Genomic DNA, 22,131 nt, shown 5'->3' with positions numbered 1-22,131 from the left:
GATTCAGTGCTGAGAGGCAGAAAAGTTACAAGAGAGATATTCCCATATGTTGGAGAAATTTTCCATGGCAAGAACAGCTAAATGTCTCACTCAGATAAGAGATAAATTGGAATAAACAGCTGTCAGTGTTAAATAAATATCCTGGATAATGTGCAGGACAGAAATAACTACAGCATCGTCAAACCCCTTTCTTCACTTTATTTAGCTGTTCTTGCATGTAGCTCCCAAGCTTTCCACTGCTCCAGTTGGTGAAGCATTTATTTTTGAGTCAGCTGCATTTCTTAAGACTGCAACAACGAAAGGCATTTCCTGAGAAACTGCAAGGATGAGCAGCAAGAAAGAACAACAGCTAACGACATATGGGACCCTTGTAGTGTTTTTTATCTTGCAAGTTCAGATTTTTGGTTTTGATGTTGATAATCGACCTACAACAGATGTCTGCTCAACACACACAATTTTACCTGGACCAAAAGGTGAGGAATTATCAGGTTGCTAATGCTGAGACCAGTACTGATAAAGGCTGATTTTTTATCAGTGGAGACTTGGAGGGCTTGTGGCATGGGCTGGGCATGAAAGATGTGAAATATTGCAGACTGTACAAACATCTGGTAAACTGTAACTCTAATGGGGGAAAATGGAGATTTAAATTTTCATTTCTTTAGTTTCAGGAACAGTGTTACATATTTTCATATAAGTTAGAGGTGTCTTTTTGCATCTTTCTTCAGCTACACAAATCTTCTGTTATTTCTTGTGCTCACCACACAATGAAAACAGCTAACAGACACAAACTGAGGGACTTATTTAAAAGTAGGCACCTCTTGTGAACTGTTAATGGTCTGCTTTGCATTACAGATAGGGAGAGATACACAATATTTAAAATGACCAAACTGCCATTATTTTCAAATGTTTATTTGTAAATACATCTCTGCTACATTCATCAGACCTGATCCAGTAGCTCTTGTTGAATTAAACAGGACCTTTGCTGGAGATTTCAACAATAACTAAATCAACTCTGGCATGTACAGGTCTTTTATCTTCAAAACACTTTGCAAATATCTGAAATCAAATTTTCTGCATTAACTTACTTTTTCTGTAAGACAACTAATGACAGTGGAATTGCCTGAAGGGTATCTTATTAGGCCCATGACATAGAAATCTATCTTGCAGTGACAGATCTAAAATATATATTCCACACCATGGCTATTGCAGCTTCAAACTATTGCTTTCTTTTTAGTAATTAATTGTATTTTTCTATAGGCTACAGACTGAGAGGAAAAAAATGCAGCTGATTTAAATTTAAAGCAGAAAAAATATTATCAAGTCAAGAGCACTGCTACAGACTCATTTGTTTTTATGATGGATTATTCAAATGCATGTTGCTTAAAGGACCATTTTTAATCAGGAAATTAATTTCTTTATGATTACAATCCAAGCTTAAATTTTTGCTGCCACAGCATATATGCAGAGAGATGTAATGATCCCCAAGGGAGCTAGTGGGTGTTGGTTTAGTATCTAGTTAGTATCTAAGTAATGGCAGGCTGGAAACAAAGTTTGACAGAATTGTGTTTAACAAGTCACAAGGCTAATGAGGGGGGTCTTGTGACAATGCAGAGTAGCTGGGACTCCATCAGGCTTCTGTGGTCTACCTTGTAAAGGAAGCATTTGAAGGGTAGATATTATTATTCTTTGTAAATGCAATTCTGAGAAAGTCGGGATTTAGTCATTATCAGTCCTATTTTTCCTGGCTGACATCAAAGCACAAGATGAGACCAGCAGTTTATTGGCACAGCTCAATCTACTACTTTAGATCACCATCCCCAAGATCCATGACAAGAAGGAGTATTGAGTATAAATCACCTCCAAATTACTAGCTCATATGCACTGCAGGTCATCAAATACATTTTGGAGACTATGTGATATGATCCTATAAGATTAATTTTAAGTTCCTTCAAGAGCTGAGCTCATCCAGGACAGTTACAAGTAGCCCTTAATGGCACTGGTTGTTCAAGCTTCAGTCATCAGGGCAATTAAAGACCAAGCAGGCTGAGTGTATGAACTACCCTGTTACTTCTCAGGCATCCCTTGTAGCCAAGCATGAAAAATGCTTACCTAACATGCCAGAAGAAAGTCTGTCCTGCTGTCAGTTTTCCTTCATCCATCTAATGTCTATGACTCAGAGCACATGATCCTAAGCTTATGACCACAGCCATAGGCAGAACTTTGCTGTTTAAACTCTAAGCTTGATAACAGACAAGTCTCTGATTTTTGCTGCTGTAGTTTTTTTTTTTTTCCCTGTGCTATATCTCTTGTGTCCCTTTGTCCATTGTTCTCTTTAAAATGGTTTTTGATTCATCCAGAACAAGTTTTACCTCCTCCCCTCCACGTGCTCAGCATCTCAGCCATGGTAAAACATGGTGGTGCTCCCAGGAGACAGAGGTGCTGATCTCACACACCACTTTGACCAGCTGTTTCCACCACCACAGGTTAGATTCCTGTTGTGGCAACTTCCTTCTTCCATGAGAACATGGAAGTGTCTAATAGGCCAAAGCAACCTGAAGTGCAAGGAATTAAAAGGTATTCAATAGCTGTAAGACTTCCTACTCTGTCCCACCTCCCTATCCCAGTGCAAGGTGTAAATTGTCCTATAGGCTAGATCCAATCTGAGTGCTCCAAGTGGGATGGACCCTGGTCCATCAGCAGAGAGAGATGCTGCTGTTTCCATCACACAGCACAGTGGAGAGGAGAGCACTGAGGGAGAAGTGGGGGGGATTTGGACAGTTCAGAATTTATCACTCTTTATTGCCTGCACTATTGGAGGCTGTATGACTCAATCCTCTAGGCATTCACAGTTGTTACAGGAGCAATCTCTCAACCTCTTCACATGCTCAGCCTGAAAATCACCTGTTCAAGAAGGGTTGTGAAGATAGGCCACTTACACAATCCACATGTAACTTGTCCAAGTTACTTTGTGCACACCATATTCTTCCCCTTCAAAAACATCTCTTTGTTATGCTCACACCTGAGAAGTCACAAGAGAAGTATGACATGAGCAGTGGGATGAAAAAAAAAGGGTGATTCCAGGCTGATTACCAGAAAAGTCTTCAAATCACTGCAACAGCCCCACCAACTCCCAGAAAGCATGAGGCAAAAGCAGAGGCCATTGTGTACAACAGTAAGAGCTAGAAAAAAAATACTCTGGAAGACTGCAGTTCTGCCAGGAAGAGAAGGGATGCAGTGGATGTCCTGTCAGGTTTGCAGTTGTGCTGCAAGGACAGCAGCGTGTCCGCGCTCCGTGCGTGGTGCAGCGCACCCCGCGGGTTCCAGCCCCACCTCTGGGGGCTCACACCGTGCCCACCAGGTGCTGATGTCCCCCCCAGCTGCTGCTTCCCCTCACTGGGGCAAGCAAATGAAACCTGAAGCCTGTTTGCCAAAAATATACAAAGCAATTTGCCAAATGGGCACTCCAGAAAAGCAGAAAATTACAAAGAAGAGAGAGGCAAAACTTGTCACTCTTCTCCATTTCCTTTTCTAGGCAACATTCAGGTCTCTTCTCAAAAAGAGAGGATTATTTTCAATGAAAAGAGCCCACTGCAATGGCTGTCTTGTAAAAAGATTTGAGGTACACAGCCAGCTGGCTTATATGGCAGTAAAGAACAGAAATGCATGAGGCATTTTCTAGGATTCTTATTGAAATATCCTAGGAACACCCCTGCCCTTCTTTTCCACTGCCCCCCACCAAAAACAAAACAAAACAAAACAAAACAAAACAAAAGTTAAAAAAAAAAAAGTAGATCTTTTCAGTGTTCATAACTAGTGATTTTTGATGTTTGACCCAAGATGTTAGGAACAACAGCTGGGCTGTTGTGGCACAGAAACTCTGAAAACTTACATCTTAAATCAGCTAACACAGATTCACAGCAGGGTAACTGGGGCAGTAATGACCATGCTTTGTACTTCATTGAATTCTTGAGTCCAAAGAGAACCAGGAAATGAAGCATAAATGAAACAATGAATTTTCCAGGGGAGCCAGGTTATTGGTCTAGCAAAAGTAGTCATGGACCTATTCCTTACTTTCTACCCTTCCAAGCCTGCAAGCAAAGCAGGCTGGCTGTTGCTGCTGCTGCTGATAAAGGGTCTGGGACTGTGGGGAGGCAGCATCCAACACAGTGAGAGCAAAGGCACCAGCTGTTGTGGCCCTGGCAGCATCAGGAGGATCAGGCTCTGCCCCCTGGACTCTGCCTTTGAGGGGTGTCCCAGTCTGTCCTTTCTTCCAGCCTGCTCTCCCCTGGAGACTGCAAGCTCTGATCTGCAAAGGAAGTTTTAAGTGGGCTGTTGACATAGATGAGACAGGAGTTGACCTGCTGTGAGTAAATCAATAAGCAACAACATGAGGGTAGAAACAAGCAGAGGATGACCCAAAACTCTGACTTCTGAACTCCCATTAAATATGTGAGCAGGGGCTGGCACTGCAGAAGCTGTTTTCACGTGGATTCATGGGCTCTCAGCACTTCAGAAGACTGGCTCTAGACCTTGCTATCTGTCCCTGATCCCAGTTCACTTTCTTTGAAATCCAGACACAAGAACTTTGAAAGTCTTGAATCAGATCCAGGTTGAGAAACTGGAATAAGATGAAATTTGAAGAGCACCGGGAGTTTCCCATAGCAGTTTAGATTTAAAATGTTTCTTTATCATTATTTCTCCCAAATGATGCTTATAAACTCTGTGACATTGGCTGGTACCTCAAAATAGCATTTACTGTGGTCACCAGTATAGCTGTCCATCTCTCAGCTTTAATTGTGCTTACGCAGTTCCACTCCTGGAAAATCTCAAACCCTTTCAGAAACCAGATATGCTGCTATCCACGTTGCCTTCCAAAAATACAAACACTTTACCACATCCTATAGCTGTTCAAATCTATAACTAAATTTCCCTCTTAGTGCCTCATTTTTGATCTGAAGAGTCCTTTAATTTCAACACATAATTCTATTTTTCATGGCTTCTAGAATTCCTTGTTTTAGCACAGAGTAAATTTCTGGAAATTATCAGGCTGAGCTACAGAGCTCAGGGGACTTAAATACATAAATTCAAGAGATAGAGGGTCTGTATTTCTTACCAGTGGCAGTCTGATTCCTCACTGAAGCCACCATAATTCATGGGTCTCTGAGATCATGTCAGAATGGCAGCACAAGAGGCTGGGAAAATCAAATCATGCAGACCAAGTAAAAGGAGAATCAAGAATGATTGAAATTATTTCTGTGTTATTAAAGAAATAATGTATATTCCATTCAGGCACAAAGATCCACACTTTCAAATAATACAAGTCAGCAGAGGTTCACTGAGCCTACTGAAGGCTTGGGTATGCCCCGTGCAATGCAATATGAGAGGAGGGTATTTCTAATGAAGTCCAATTTATAAGTAGAAAGGCAATCAGAAAATTCTTTTTTTTCTTTAAGATTCTTTTTATTTTACAAGGGAAGGGCTTGTATTGTCTAATTTGAACCTGGGTGAAGGAAGATAATCTGTGTAAGAATGGTGCATATGTAGGAGCCCTGCATGTTCCTGCAGGACACCTGGGAAGGTGACCATGGGTGCAGTTTCACACTACAGCTGAACACACTACTCAACTCTCAGGTTTTCTGACAAAAAAGGGAGGCCAAACATCTTTTTCTTCCACTCTGACCATGTGGTCTCTGCTCCACCTTGTGCTGGTTCAGCTATTTCACAGACTCACAGAATATTCTGAGCTGGAAGGGACCCACAAGGATCATTGAATCCAACTCTTACATGAATGGCTCATCTAGGAACTGAACCCACCATCCAGCATTGCCAGCACAGGGCTCTGGCCAAACCAGGCTCTGCACTGAGCTGCTCAGCTCACTCACTAAAAATATGTATCTGCCTTATTGATATTCCTCTGTTTAGGGAGACGAATTTCTTCCAAATAGGGTGAAAAGAGTGCTCAACATCAGGCAGAGGGAAGGGAGGCATGTAGGGCAGTGCTGGGAACTGAGGGGAGGAGGAAGGACAGGGAAGGGAACATCACGTCAGAGAGGCAGCTGATGTTAAGAAATCCTGTCCTCACTAGCCAAATGCAGCATGAAAGCAAGAATGCACAGTTTGGGAAATTTGCTAAGGATCTAAATGACACTGAAAGTGAAATCAGAGGAAATTCTGAGTCTTTCCATTGACGTAACTGTGACGCGCTTATCCATTGGAAATACAAACAGGGCTGTGTTTGTTTATTTCTTAAAGTCTGTGACTCCCTCTAGTGACAAACCCTCTCGGCAGATATTGTGCATGCCCGAGTGCTGCAAAGGTTCTTCCTGCTCAGGGTCACTCAGTGCCCCAAGCTACACAGCTAATCCTGTGAGGCTCTTCCAGGAGGGCAGGCATTCACTTGCTCCTGTAGGGTTCTCAAGGCTTCAGAATTATGCTCATCTCCTTATCCTTTCAGGTTGGATAAGGAGAGGCAGAAATCACCTGTACTCTTCACATTCAGTCTCTGGAGGTGGGGAGGGTCCATCTGCCACCTCAGGTGGGACTAAGAGCATGAAACATGGAGCTCAGCAGAACTGTGTCACACATGTAACAAATTCCATACAGAGCCTTTGTGGTAGGGCATTGGCTGTGCCTAGGAATGATGAATGCATCCAAGGCAAGCAGTGCAAAGCTGCTTGCCTTGCTTAAGAACACCACCATGTGGTATTCTTATCAAGATTAAAAGAAAGATTCTCATCCTTCCCCTGTCAGGTTAAATTAGTCATTAGGCCCAGGGCTTTTCAAAGACTCTTTGGCTGGTAGTGGAATTTTTTCAGTTTAGAGTATCTGGTGTAGGAGGACAACTGTGCTGTAGCCCAGCACAAGTGATGTTTCTATCATTTGAAAGGGTGGACATGTCCTTGATTCTGGAGGGAGACACACCTGCAAAAGAGAGGATGAGAGAGCATTAACATTTCTGTAGTATTTAGCTGACCTGAGGCCGTGGCACACCAGCACACCTGACAAAGTGGTCCCAGGGAATCTCTCAGCTCAGCTCCAAATGTGCTGAGAGCTACTCATGCATAAACCCAGTTCAGAGTCTCCTCTCAGCCTGCAGAAATGCTCTCATCCTGATGCAGATAAACATGGGCTCTGAAACCCCCAGGAATTACACCCAGGTTCTCCAAGAGCCATGGTCAGCCCTTGATTACAAGACTTGGAGAGTCACTAAATAACCGTGAACAATATCTGTGAACTCGAAAACGTCCTAAGTTCATGAATACAAACCAGATAAATTGCCTACAAAAGATTCATCAGGGAAATCTAAGTCACTTAAAGGTCAGTAAATTCTTACTAATTAAATTCTTACCAAAGATAACCTCTCAACATTTAGTTATTAAGTGTTTTTTAGTCAAACTCTAAAAAAAGACAGAGCCCCTTTCAACTGCCTAAAAATCCTGCTGGTAATTGGACCTTCAGCATTTTCCTGAGCTTGTTTACAGAAGGTCTGCAGTTCCCTCTCAATTACAATTAAAATTTTCTAATGGCTGCAAAATTTACTTACTTCTTATGGCTTCTGCTCTTCTGCCTTGCACAGTCCCAAGCTGGAAGAGTCTAGTAATTTACTGCTTCAGGTGTTTCTTTTAGCCAGAAATCTGGTGTTTCATATCTGTGACACACAAGAAACCAATCAACTTGAGGAAATACTAACAAGGCTGAGAAATAGTCTTACTTCAGTTAATGACTCCAAGTGCTTCTTCACCCATGCTTCAAATGCCAGTGCTGTATAATATCTGTCATCTCTGCAACCACAGTTTTAAAGTGACAATCTGTTAATTAGGTTAAAATTTAACCTGACACTGCCCCAAGTGCAAAGCAGCAAAAAGGAGAGGTTAACCTCTAGGTATAGATAGCAAGCATATAAGGTCAGGGATCAGAAAATTTGTGTTGCACAAAGCACAGTAGTACAGAACTCAAAAAACCAGTCCATAGTACTAGCAGGACAGATATTTTTTTTCCCTGGAAGATTAAAAAAAAAAAATAGGCTGATGCAGTGGGATGGCTTGTCCACATGAAGTCTCAGAGGACAGGGAGGGATACTTATGGTAAACTAGAAATAAAGCCAACTCTGCCCCTGCCCAAAACAGTCGGCCAACCTCAGTCTCCCCTACTTGGTTGCAAATCATAGCAAGACCACAAGAGGGAAGCACAACCCAGGAGTTCCCCTTTTGTGCCAAAATTTGCGATAACAGCACGTCCCATGTCAGCAGGTACTGGGCTTAATCTAGTCTTAAATTAACAATAAAATAGTATCACTAACTAATTCTGTTTGTTTCTACCCTTGTTTTGTAATGACAGATGGGGAGAAAAGCACAATTACCCTCTCTTATAGACAGACAAATTATTGTTCTTCCTGTTTTCCTGGATATGAAAAGTAAGACAGAGTGTGGCAGGCTTCTTTACACCAAGATGAAACAGGTGATGGAACTTATTTCCCTCTCCCTTAGGCTTTTAGAGGTCTTAAGCAAAAATTTGGATCACATAAGGTGTTAATAAAAGTCGAGGCACTGCCTGACCTCTGGAAATCCCCAGAACAAACTTTGCCACACCCTTCACTCCTCTCACCTGGCAGCTCTCAGGCTAATGTTCATACAGAACAAAGTAGCTTCAACTTCAGCAGCCCTAGGTGTGAAAATCTTGTTCCAAAGTCCATCAGGAAAAGTCACTGGATCTTTCAATGGCTCAAAATGCTGAAACTGAGACAGGAATAAAACATCTTTAGAAAGTAATCGCAGCTTCTCCACTTGTATATTGACTTTCTTTCCTGGGTTCTATTTTCAGGGTTAACTCTTTCACAAATGAGAAAGAGAGGGATGGAGGGAGGAAGGGAGGAAGGGAGCATCTTGCACAGAGATCTTCCTTCTGCAGCAAACACCAGTACTTCCATAGCTTTAACTCTGCAGAGCAGCCTGCAGAGAATGGAACTGGCTGGTCTGAGAAAGGTGAGGAGGACTGCCAGGATGACAAGCCCTGGTTTGGAAGGTCAGCAGGAATATGGTTTGTTTTCCACAGGCCAAGGAACCTCCTTCAGCAGCTTCTATACCGGACCCAGAATTACAGCTTATTTTACACAAAGGAATTCATTCCACAGGGAAAGGCTGGACATGAAAAGCCTCCCCATCTCCCTTCCTTGTCAGAGAACACAGTCCATTTGTGAAATATTGCCATGTTGCATTTCTAGTCAAGATTCATCCAGCCTTTACAGCCTTTGGATCATGCACTGCCTCCTTTCTATTGTCACACACATTTCCCCCTGTATGGGTTTGCAGATGATGATGAGATCAGTTCTTAACCTGCTCCCAAACTGTCCTTTCACAAGCCCTTTATCAGCCTCTGGGAACTTTTCTGAGTTTCTGAACTACTGAAAAGTGACTTTTGCACTTTCACAGTGGTTTCACACAAGGATTTGGAAAGAACAATTTCCTCTTGTTAGCATTGAAGTCAACAGCAAAATGAAACCATGTATTCTCTAGCTGTAGTTTGATGGTCAGTAGAATCATAAAATCATGGAATGGTTTGGGTTGGAAAGAACCTTAAAGATCATCTAGTTCCAATCCCCCTGCCATGAACAGAGACACCTTTCCACTGGACCTGCTTGCTCAGAGCCCCATTCTGCCTTGCCTTGAACACTTCCAGGGATGGGGCATCTGCAACTTCTCTGGGCTCACCACTCTCACACTGTGGAATTTCTTTCTCATATCTAACCTAAATCTACTCTCCTTCAGTTAAACTCATGCCCTCTTGTCCTGTCCCTACATGTCCCTGTAAAAAGTCTCTCCATCTTTCCTGTAGGCTCCCTTCAGGTACTGGAAGGTTGAAATTAGGTCACCCCAAGGCCTTTTTTTTTTCCTAGGCTGAACAAAACCAAATCTCTCAGCTTTTCCTCACAGGAGAGGTATTCCATCCCTCTGATCAACTTGGTGTCCTCCTCTGGACTTGCTCCATGTCCTTCCTCTGTCGAGGACCCCAGAGGTGGATGCAGCACTGCAGGTGGGGCCTCACCAGAGCAGAGTGAAGGGGCAGAATGACCTCCTTGACCTGCTGCCCACTCTGCTTTTGATGGAGTCCAGAACAGGTCTGACTTTCTGGCCTGTGAGTGCACATTACTAGGTTGTGTCCAGCCTCCCATCCATCAGCACCCCAAGTCCTGCTTGGCAGGACTGGAACCCAGTAAAAGCAGGCATCCTTCCATCAGCTCCCAGCTCAGACCCACAGCTTCAGCTGAATATTTAAGGAGCTTGGCTTTTAGAAATATACAGTAGCTTTTACAGTATTTTTAAGACCTAGTGAAAAGAGAGATGTCTAAAATTTATATTGCTGACTGCTTTTAGACTTTTCCTTTCCTACTTTACCTGTGGAAACTGGTGTTAAAAAAAAAGAGCCTGAGCAAACCAGCACACAGCACATTGTTTCCTCCTTGTCCATCCCTTCAGCAACTGCTTCCTCCCTTCAATGTGAACTGAAGTTCAGCCCTTTATCTTCCTCAGCTTGGCCCACCAACCTTCCTCCAAAGGGCATCCTGACCAACAAGACAGTCCCAGCATGGAAGGGTTTTCTCAGCATAAAGGGACAGGCTCAGCTCAGTCCATGTAACTGGGATGGAAAGGTGCCAAACAGCTAAAACTAAATTTTATCTGCTGTGCAGTTAATGTGCAGCACTTCTCATCTGCTATCACTCTACAGAACAGCCCATGACATGCTACCTCTGACTACAGAAGTAGAAGGCCAGTCAGGAATGAAAGGGCAGTATTTTTCAAAAAAAATGAGACCAACATAATGATCAGTCTTAAAGCAACCATGGGAAGGTACTTTCTCCCCAGCACACTAAAAAAATCATTGGGCTATTTGCCACAGGATATTTATTATAAGGGCCAAAGGTATAAATGAGTTTAAAAGGCACAAGGTTAATTGGTGGAGGGAAGAATCACTAGTGGCTGTTCATTGTGTCACATTCAAATATGATGTGTCACATTCACATTTTCTGAAAAATCCCTTCACCCAGGATTTTTCTCCTGGGAAGCTGAGAAGCCTCAGAGAAAAAGGAAAACAAATTCTTATTTAATTTGCTTTTCCTGTGTTGTGCTCACATGTGGAATGTGTTTGGAGATTGTTTACCACAGGTGATTGTTTCATTGGATTTCTGGTGTGTTTTCACTCATTGGCCAGTCAGTGCCAAGCTGTGTCGGGACTCTGGAGAGAGTCACGAGTTTTCATTATGATCTTTTTAGCCTTCTGTAATTATCCTTTTTGTATTCTTTAGTATAGTTTAGTATAGCATTCTTTAATATAATATAGTATCATAAAACAATAAGTTAGCCTTCTGAGAACATGGAGTTGGATTCATCATTCCTCCCTGCCACGAGGGTCCCAGCAAATACAGTAGGGATGCAGTGCTTGGCTCAGGTAAGCACTGAGACCATTGCTGTGGGAGGCTGGAAGTGGCTGCCTGGGCCATAGTCACCCTCAGTACACCTCAGTTCCCTGCACACTTTCTGCTGGGGCTGCAGGCACCACTCTTGGTGAGACAGGTTATTGGTCCTGTCACATACTGCTGTTCTGTCCTCACCTCTCTGGCTGACATCCAGGCACACTTCCCTCCCTTGGCTCTCCATATACTGAACAACCAACTGGCTGCCACTACCACATGAGATCCTGGCTGAGCCAAGAGGCTGTGGCCCTGCTCCCCACTGCACAGCAAGGCTCATTGCCAACAAGGGCAGGGAACAATGGGAGAGGCTCTGGAAGGCTGCCCTGTTCAGTGATGGCCCTTTGCTGCAGCCGAGTTGTGTGTCTCCTCCCCACCTCTGCTGGGGGGAGAAAAAAAAAATCTTCCTCTTATGATCTGGCTCCAAACTAAGAAGATGACAAAATCATCTTTAGTCTTTCTTTCCTGCCTTCCATGCAAAGCAACCTTGTATGCTACTTGTGGAAGGAAATAACATTTCTTTCTGACTAACTGCTGCCTTGCACCTTTACCCTATACACTGCACAATGAGAGACTGCCTTCCAACAGTGAAAGTGCTTATACAGAACTATACAGGAACCTGTGTAATAGGGTCTCAATCTCTTTTAGAGAAATCTCTGCACTACCATAATAAATGCAATGATTTTGCCTCTTACAGATACTCTCTGCATGACCTTTCAAAATAAAGCATTGGAGTAATTGCAAAACAAGTTTCTTGTATCAACATACAAATGCCATCTGTCAAAAAATGTAGGCAAGAATTGTGTCATATTAAGTGCCAAGATCTATGTCAAGATCTATTTCAACATATTTACATTCCTCTCATTCTGAATGCATCTGCATACCCTGAACACAGAGTCACTAGGAATGGAATCACTAGGAACAATTAATAAACACCTGTTGCCTCCCTTGGCAGTTTGCCCCTGTGTGCTCAAGTTTCCCAATACCAAAAGATTGGTTTATTTATCTGCTTTATAGCTAATAATGTTTAAAGTGTAGGAGTAGGAATTGCTGTTGTATAATTTTCATGTTGTAACAGCCTCTCTGAAAGGGAAAGCTTTTCACTTTTCCTAATGATGGTCAGATTCCTCATCTCTTTTCTGAAAATTTATCCCATGGCTGCTGTGCCTTCAATGGGAAATAAAAAGAAATCAGTGGGGGAAAAAAAACCCCATGAACTTTTCTTTCTGAATGTGTTTAGTTGTACTTACTGCACTGAGAGAAATGTACCATGATGTTTTACTTTCTGGTTTTTTGGAAGGGGATGAAGGTGAAAAGGGAGACAGAGGAGAAGTAGGCAAACAAGGAAAAGTTGGACCAAAAGGACTAAAAGGTATTTATGATGGTTTGTTGGCTATTGCTGGCATATGAATATCATTATACACAACTATACTGATGCATATGATTGGTGTTTAATGCTTTTCGTTTCTGTTTCACCAGTGGATTTCACAATCCTGTCAAACATTAATTGGTAAACATAACAATACTTAGCTTGGTTCAATTCCTATTGATACTTAAGACAAATATATATGGCTGTCATGAGTGTGATTCAGAAAACCTGATTCAAAAAAATATACATAATCAGAAAGATTACTCTTACTGAAATTAGCCTTTAGTTGAAATTGAATTTTGAGTATTATTGCCTAGCAATATGTCAGGGTGCTCAATAAAATTTGGTTTCAGTTGTCTGTATTCTGCAGACAAAGCAAACAAAGCCATACACACACAAATATAAAGTTCCTCTGATCAAACAGCATCCAAGATGAGAACAAGGACTTGCAGATGTTTCAGGACTTGGCTCAATTAAATATGTTCCATACCCACAGTGTGATCTGGGCACATCATTTAGAGGCACCAGATGTGACTGTGTCAGCCTTATTTGCATACTCTAATTTGAAAGCTTAATTTATCTTTAGAGTTTAATGACAATGCATATCCAAGATCTTCCTTCTTTGACTGTGGCTTAAGACTAATCAGGAAAGTTTTTACTTTTATAGAAACTTCAAAATCACTCTGTTATTATTGCTATAATAAAAAACTTCCATTTTTAAATGCATTCTTATGATTTCACTTCTTACCTTAAAATGAGCATCAGGTAAGATACAAGGAATTCAGGGAATCAACCATTTACAAAGCATCTTATTGATGTTAATTTTGCAAACTGAGATTCCCTAGATTGGCCTGCCATCATTAGACAGCTATTTCAGAACTTACACTATTTATTAATCAATTAAAAAGGACACCTGTTATTTTGGTGCTCTGAAGACTGGGAAAACACCTACAGCAAACTTAGTAGCTCCCTACTTGCAGGCCTGCTTTGAGAAGGACTCCCAGCAAAGCCACAAGGACTTAGGAAAGTGTCTTGCTTGTGGTGGAGAAAAATAAAAGGTGTCAGCCTGGTTAGGCTGTGAAGTAAATCACTAGCAGTTTCAGTTTCTATTTTTGCTAAGACAATATGATGTTTGAACAGGCAATTTTATTAAGGTTCTATGTCATGTCCTACTGTCGTACCCTACGGGAGCAGAGATCTGGCTGTACTCTTCCAAATATCCTCAGGGCTGTGCTCACTTCACTTTGCCACACAGGCAGACTGGCCACACTCAGGAAAAACAGCAGCAGTAAAGACCTAAACAGTGCCTCAGAAAAGAAATTACAGCAACCATCCATACTCATTTCCTCTTCATTTTTTCTCTTAGGAAACAAAGGACCAGTGGGTGATGTTGGTGACCAGGGAATGCTTGGTAAAATTGGTCCAATTGGTGGAAAGGGTAAGCTCTGGTCTGGGAATTTCCTTGGGGTTTTTACCCTCAAGGTAAATATGTGCTTTATGAGAGCTCCAGATATGGAGCAATATTAGATAATGGTACGACCAATTCTCTCCAAATAAAGTTATGCATAAAGATTGGTGATGAGAGTGAACTGAAATACCCTAGTTTTATTTTCTTCATGCATTATATCCAACTAATTTGGTTAAAATAATTTCTTCTATGAGTTAAGATATCAATCCTCTTTGATAGATCTAGTTGAAGGTGTTTCTGCTCGTTGCAGGGGGCTTGGACTAGATGACCTTTAAATGTCACTTCCACCCCAAACTATTCTATGATTCTGTGGTAAAAGAGGATGGGAGAAATTCAGTACCTGTGAAGTAAATCCTCTGAACACTCTAAGAGACAAATGTGTGCCTTTGATTTGGATGCTGAAGGCCTAAGTCAATGTCCTACTGTTGCTGAGGATGCCACCTTGTCACCTGCACTGCTGTGGGTCACGTGAGCAAGAAATGCACAGGACATCCCTGTCCTGGTAAGGAACCAGTTCAGGAATTTTAAGAAGGTGCTCACATAAGCAGGGATGGCAACTACTTCCAAATCAAGGTAGACTCCAAATCTGCCTGGACAATCATTTCATGAAATTGTGCTCTATTTTTCTTGAGAAGAAGTTCAGACATTCCTTTCTGATATTCCTAAAGAGCTACTTAAGAAGGACTATTTCTTCTACCACAAGGAGACCTGCCTTGAAAGCTGATCATGGACACCACCATTGCCAGGAGAACTCTGGGGTCTCAAATCAGCACATCAGCTTGGATATACTGTTGAGTGGCTGGAACAGTCTCTCTGGAGAGCTTCTCAAACCACTGTTTTTAATAAACCTTTCATGGCCTCCAGCCAGCCTCAGTATCAGGCAAGAAGAAAATATTTTGACCTGAGAGATTAATTTTCAGAAGTGCCTAGAAAACTGAAAACTCAGAGAGTTATCTCCTAAAATGTCTTCAATCCCCAAAAGAGACAAAAAAGGAAGAATCTTACAAGTTGCTTTTCTTTATCTGAAAGTAAACCAATGTTCTGAGCCTTTAAATCAAGTTCTCTTTTAATCTCAATGCACAATTTATTGTCCCCTTACAGTTTTTTCTCATTTTCTTTATTTGTGGAAGCAAAGGTCACTGTTTAAATCTGTGACTAAACCTTGGAGTTCTTAATGAAGCAAGCCTGAAATTTCAGCTTGCAAGTGTGCAGTGGGTATGCTGCTAATTAAAATGACAGCCAAGATCTAAATTCTTCAAAAAAACACAACCATATAAAGTAAAAAGTACATAAAAACATGGTCATCAATAAGGCAGAGCAAGTACTAGTATGTTTTGACCTCTGAAGGTTTTATTCATAAAAGAGCTGACAGGAATTTCGGATAAAGTCCAGCTGTTCTGACCCAAATTACAACTGAGGTTTTTTAAAGAGCAGGTCACCTCCAGTTATATAGTGGCAGAGCATTTGGAGAAGTATTTCTATCATTCTTATAATTTACAAAAGAGAGTTGGATGAGAGTTGGAGAGTTTGCAGTTGGATGCAAATAAATCCCATTTCCATAAACTGAACTGAAATGCTGCTCCTTAATGACCTCCCTCCATGCAGGTGCCAACTGCTGCCCGCACACGCAATCTCTTGCACACACGAATTCAGTGGCTTAGAGCACATCTGCTGCCTCCTCTCACCATGGAGCTGCTGAACCTGGGGAAGGGCTCTGTCCTGTGGCCCCTGAGAGAACCCAGATCTCACCTTTTTAAGATTTCTTAACTGCTTTCAGCCTCTCAGGATCATTTTGCAGTTTATATTTAAAGTAAGTGGTACCAGGAGCCAGCAGCACACAAGATGCCTGTGTTATCAGTGAGTTAGCTATTAAAGGGCTCTCACTTCCATGCACCAGAATTAATCATGGTTTGTTTAACTTGGCATGTCTTCCAGTACAGTCCATCAGAGCTTCCTATCAAAAGCACACTGTTAATATATTATTAATTGGGTTTTTGAATATGCTTCCCTGACATATGCACTGTCTGAGGTCTGAGAATATATTTTCCTCTTTATTCAGGTGACAAAGGAGCCAAAGGCTTACCAGGGGTTTCAGGAAAAAAAGGAAAAGCAGGTATGCTATGCATCCTTCTGTGCAGAATGGTCAAATCTGCTGGATCTTTGATTTCATGGTTGGTTTGTAAGAAATTCCATGAAATTATGAGGGCAAGGAAAATACATTGAAATGCCCAAGGAGAATAAATGAAATGTAATTGAAGCCCAAGGAGAATAAATGAAATGTAAGGAAGAGACTGAAAATGTTTTGTTGAAGAAAATAAAGGATAGTGTAGGGACATGACTGATTCCTATGAATATACCAGCATGCACAAAATATGAAGTCACCCAAATTCATGGGTAATATTTGGTATAAATAAAAACTAACACACAGGCCAGCAGTATGCATTTAAACTGGATACTAGAAGAAAGTTTCTTAGTATCAAAGGAATTAAGCCCTTTAACAGTTTCCTAATAGGAGCATGGGATGAAAAAGTAAGTGATATTAGATAGAAACATAATCTGTTATCAAATTAATGCAATGCATTTGCTTACAGGAGGAGAATTTGACTCTGATGCACTAGTAACCTAGTAACCTTGAATGGTTACCCACCTTAAATGTATACTAGTGTTTATTTTTAAGAGATTGCATATAAAATGACCATTTGGTGCTTAATGGGAAACCATCAGCAACTCATTTTCTTTCTGAGAAAAACAAAAAGAACAAACAAAACCTCTAGCAAGCCAAATTCCAGTTAAAAAAAAAAGAAAAATATTAACTGAGACTTCAGGGCTTGAAAGCTATTGATTTTTGGGTCAGTATTAACTTGCTTAAGCCAGTTAGCAAGGGAGTGTACAGAGTGTACAGAGCCAAAACATTAAACACTGATCAACAGAAGTGTAGCCTGTGGGGTAAGGTGAAGACTGACCCTCCATAAGTGGAGCCCAGATCTTCAGAAGCTTTGGAAGTGGGCTACAGTGACTCTCCATGCACACACACACACCCAAATGCTTCTAAATAGGTAAGTCCTCTATCCTCTGTATTGCATCAGGCACGGTCTGTGACTGTGGGAGATACCGCAGATTTGTTGGACAGCTGAATATCAATGTTGCTCGTCTTAACACATCCATCAAGTTTCTGAAGAATGGTAAGGATCCTTAAATATTTGAGGGGATTTACTTGACTCCAATAACAGATGTCATTGCTATTCTACAACCACTGTTGATCTATGGAAGTGTGGGGTGACTCCTGAATTATTTGGGAGAGTGTTAATTTTCTGAGGCCTAACTCTGCTCAGGACCACTCCAGCACCACTCCAGCAATCCACTAGCAGAGACAAACAATTTCCAGCAATCCAGGCATGTTCCTTGGCACTGCTTAATTCACTAGGCTATAAACTCACTGGTTGAGAGTCTGCCTTTTAAAGCTGCTGAGCAACCAAAATTTTCTTCTGAGTCAATGCCACAGTGCTACAGCAGTTCTGAATATCAGGCCATATCTAAAATGTCTTATCTTAGCAGTCACATTCATTTACCTCTACATGGAAAGGGCCTGAAAAGCTATTTATACCACTGTGTTTCTACCCCTAGGCACTCTTTCATAATCTGTATTCAAGAACATACAAAGCAATAGGGCAATCCAGAATTAGACACTGCCATTTGACAATTTAGCATGCCTTAAGCTGATTCCTAGACTAGACATCCAGGAAATAAAACTGAAGTGTCACAGGAGACATGACAATCAGGACTGAGTAGTTCTTGTCCTAATGTGTGCTAAGAGCTTGACAATCCCATTAGTCACATCAATCTCTGATCATGTCCTCATCGTTCATCATAAATACAGTGGTGGGAATACTTTTCCTCCTTCCCTTTTATTAATTCTAATGTAAAAATCATCTTATTGCCATATTGGAATAGAATAACCTTCAGCATCTGTTGACATGCAATTAAGCAATTTTTCTTCTTCAAAGTTATAGCAGGTATCAGAGAGACAGATGAGAAATTCTATTACATTGTGAAAGAAGAGAAGAATTACAGAGAAGCCTTGATCCACTGCAGGGACAGAGGAGGATCACTGGCCATGCCTAAAGATGAGGCAACCAATGCCTTGCTTGCTGACTACATCTCCAGCAGTGGCCTGTTCCGAGCCTTCATTGGGCTGAATGACATGGAAAGAGAAGGACAGTTTGTGTATGCAGACAACAGCCCACTGCAGAACTACAGTAACTGGAAGCAAGGGGAGCCTCATGACCCAGCTGGTCACGAGGACTGTGTGGAAATGTTCAGCACAGGAGAATGGAATGACTCTGAGTGCCAAGTCACCATCTACTTCGTCTGTGAATTCCTCAAGAAGAGGAAATAAGAGTGCCAGAGAATGTGCCTGGCACCTGCTGTACATACAATAACCCATCCTCATTCATTTACGGTAGGGAGAGCAAATCAGGGATAGGAAACCAGGGACAGGGCTCAATCCAGCCTTCACATCACTGGGCTAAGCAAGAGTAACTGCTGTTTAGTCATCAGTGACCGTAAAGTCAGCACAGGTCTGCAGGGGGCATCCAGCCAGCTGTGAATTTTCATTTCATTTCTACATGCATCTTAGGGCTGGAATTTCTGCGTGTAATTTAGGGGTAAATTTAGAGCATGAAGAAGTGAATAGAATTTCACCAGTTCCAGAAATAGTAAGATCATTGGTATTTGAGTACTGATGTGTTTTGTGAAATCCACAGATGGAAAGAGCGTGACCTTCATTAATCTCTGACTTGCACAGGGAGTCCCAGTAATTTCCCTTATGACTTCAGAGCTCAAAGTAAAGGTTTTAAGTGTCTCTTGAAAAAAATCCTTCTTTTGTTAGAATCATAATTTGAGGTGGAAGGTCATTTGGTTAAATCTTGCATGTAAAGTAGGACCAACTTCAAACTTAGAAGTTGTTATACTCTCCTTAACTTGGCCGTGCAATTATAGTGCCTGATAGGCATTTATCTGGTCTTCTGTAAAGCATTTGACACGGTCCCCTACAATAACATTCTCTTTAAATTGGAGAAATGGATTCAATGGGTAGACTGTAAGGTGGATAAACAATTGGTTAGATGGCTGCATCCAGAGGGTGTGGGTCAATGGCTCAGAGTCCCAATGGACATCAGTGACAAGGAATGTCCCTCAGTGATCTGTAGTGGGACCAGCACTCTTTAATATCTTCATTAATGACACAGACAAAGGCATGAAGTGCACCCTCAGCACATTTGCAGATGGCACCAAGCTGGGTGGTGCAGTTGACACACCTGAAGGATGGGATGCCATTCAGAGGGGTCTGGATGCCATGAGGGAAGTGGTCCATGAGAACATTATGAGGTTTAACAGGACCAAGTGCAATGTGCTGCACTTGAGTTGGGGCAACCCCTGGAATCAGTCCAGGTGAGGGATGAACAGATCAAGGGCAGCCCTGCCCAGCAGGACTTGGGGGTGCTGGTGGATGGGAGGCTAGACATGAGCTGGCAATGGGCACTCACAGGCCACAAAGCCGAACAGGTCCTGGGCTGCATCCAAAGCCCTGTGATTCTGCCCCTCTACTTTGCTCCAGTGAGGCCCCACCTGCAGTGCTGCATCCACCTCTGGGGTCCCCAGCACAGAAAGGCTATGGACCTGTTGGAGCAAGGCTAGAGGAGGCCACCAAGATGATTAGCAGGATGGAGTACCTCTCCTGTGAGGAAAGGCTGGGAGATTTGGTTTTGTTCAGCCTGGAGGAAAAAAAAGGCTTTGGGGTGACCTAATTGCAGCATTCCAGTACCTGAAGGGTGCCTACAAGAAAGATGGAGAGAGAGTTTTTGAGTTTTTACAAGGACATGTAGGGACAGGACAAGGGGGAATGAGTTTAACATGAGTTTAACTGAAGGAGAGTCGATTTAGGTTAGATATGAGAAAGAAATTCCATTGTGTGAAGGTGTTGGGCCCAGAGAAACTGGGAATGCCCCTGGAAGTGTTCAAGGCCAGGCTGGATGGAACACTGAGCAACCTGGTCTAGTGGAAAGAGGCCCTGCTCACAGTATGGGGCTTTGAACTAGATGATCTTAAAGGTTCCTTCCAACCCAAACCATTCTATGATTCTATGCAGAAGAGATCTCACTCATCTCTGTTTTCAACTCTATCATCCATCAGGCTGGCCTGAAATGTGAGGAATTAATTGTACATAGGCATGCAGGCCTACGCAGCTTGTAGGCAACCTAAAAACAGATGGAGTAGTTGTAGTGTCTGAAGTCCCCAAAATCTGTGATAAGCATACAGAAGTCTAGCACAAGAGAACAGTGTAAAGGAAACAACACCATTCCTGTAGGCTGTAAACAGGCACATGTCATACAAGCTATACCATGTGCATTGCTGGTTTAACAAGTGATTCTAGGAACATATTAACTCCCTAACTCAGAAGCCAGTGATGTTTGATGTTTAAGTTAAAATCACCCAAGCCTTTGTAACTCAGGAAGAAGCTATAGAACAGGTTTTATCCCTCAAGAACCCAGATTCAGGTGTGGTTGAACAACTTAGTCATGCAGCTCAGAGGGACTCACTAAAAATGATGAGCACTGAACATGAAGGCTCTGCTGTCACTTCCTGGCTACTTAGACCTCCATGTCACAATGCCCACAAGAATCACATTTTCATATATTTGAGAATACTGACTGAGCTTTTTTTCTTCAAGCTCATCAAGTGCTTAGTCATGGTTTGCCTTTCCTCACAGCAGGAGATGCCAAGAGAAACCTGAAGGTCATTACAATGCAAGTCTGTAGGTTTTCCTTCCCACCTAACTCTAAAAATTAAGGAAAGCTATCTGGAAGCTAAGGAGAATGCTAGATGGTCAGCACCACACAGCAACAGTCCCTGCAGGTCACTGAGCACCAAGTGCACACAGCCCTCCTCTGGGCATACACAGAGCTGGCCATGCCATGCTAGTAATGCAGAGGGTCAGCTCTGAGTCTCCTTCTCTTGCTGGGTACAGCACTGCAAAGGCAACCAAACAATCATATGTCCTCAACCTCACCCTGAACAGGAAAATTCTCCAAACATTTGCCTGGTTGTTTGACTCCAAGTTCACCTCTGAGCATTGACCAACACAGGAGCTTCCCAGGTGACTCTGTGACTCAGAACCACTCTTGTCTGGTTTCTCTGACACTTGTTCCTCCAGAAAACCTCCTGTTGCTACCAGCAGTAAATTATCTGTGTTGCTACACACCCTCCAGGAAACTATTCAAACCTGTGAATAAAGAGGTGGGACCACATTTCTTTTCATTGCTCCCCTTCTATGCTATGAGACTATTTGGGCAAACAAGTTCACTTTGCATGATGTAACTCAGCCTGAATTGTTCCCTCTCTGGGAATTGATTTTCCTCAAAACTAGGCAGAATTACATTTTTAGGATCTATTGTAATAAACTCATTAAGCTAAACACTTTGGTTTTAGAAGCATTAATGGGTAATGATTTATCATTTATAATTAATGATCAATTAAAGAAAAAGCTTGTTGAGGAAAAATGCCTTTTAGAAGTTCAAGTCCAAGGCTGCTGGCCTCTTTCACAGCAAGTCAGTTCCTACCAGTCATGCAGAAGTGGCATAGTAATACCCCTGTCGGTAGGCACAATCACTTCTCCACACTTTATCTTTACTTCTGACCCAAGAAACCAGCAAAACATGCTTACCAGACTGGAGGTCTGTATTCTGAAACCTTGTGGCCATACTGAGACCACTGGCTGACAAAATTTAGAGGTGTCCTTAATGCTACATCCATCACAGATAGACCATTTTTCTG

General features: G+C 42.1%; 1 protein-coding gene across 1 annotated transcript; it reads left to right on the top strand.

Annotated features, from left to right (window-relative positions):
- The first annotated feature begins 261 nt into the window (after positions 1-261).
- On the top strand, positions 262-21,772 carry COLEC10 (collectin subfamily member 10). Its single transcript, XM_066565808.1, has 6 exons — positions 262-473; positions 12,765-12,836; positions 14,200-14,271; positions 16,361-16,414; positions 17,388-17,483; positions 18,306-21,772. The coding sequence occupies exons 1-6, from the start codon at positions 326-328 to the stop codon at positions 18,695-18,697; spliced, it is 834 nt and encodes a 277-aa protein (XP_066421905.1). The 5' UTR covers positions 262-325; the 3' UTR covers positions 18,698-21,772.
- The last annotated feature ends 359 nt before the right edge of the window (positions 21,773-22,131 follow it).

This window comes from Molothrus aeneus, chromosome 1, assembly GCF_037042795.1.
Source record: "Molothrus aeneus isolate 106 chromosome 1, BPBGC_Maene_1.0, whole genome shotgun sequence".
Lineage (NCBI taxonomy): Eukaryota > Metazoa > Chordata > Aves > Passeriformes > Icteridae > Molothrus > Molothrus aeneus.
Note: the sequence above shows the minus strand (reverse complement) of the source record. Positions and strands in the feature narration are given on the sequence as shown.

Bases quoted from the DNA above. Each gene is read 5' to 3' on its own strand.
- COLEC10 (XM_066565808.1), top strand. From the start codon at position 326: ATGAGCAGCAAGAAAGAACAACAGCTAACGACATATGGGACCCTTGTA. The intron at 14,272-16,360 runs GTAAGCTCTGGT...CTCTTTATTCAG, and splicing joins TGGTCCAATTGGTGGAAAGG to GTGACAAAGGAGCCAAAGGC. The intron at 17,484-18,305 runs GTAAGGATCCTT...TCTTCTTCAAAG, and splicing joins CATCAAGTTTCTGAAGAATG to TTATAGCAGGTATCAGAGAG.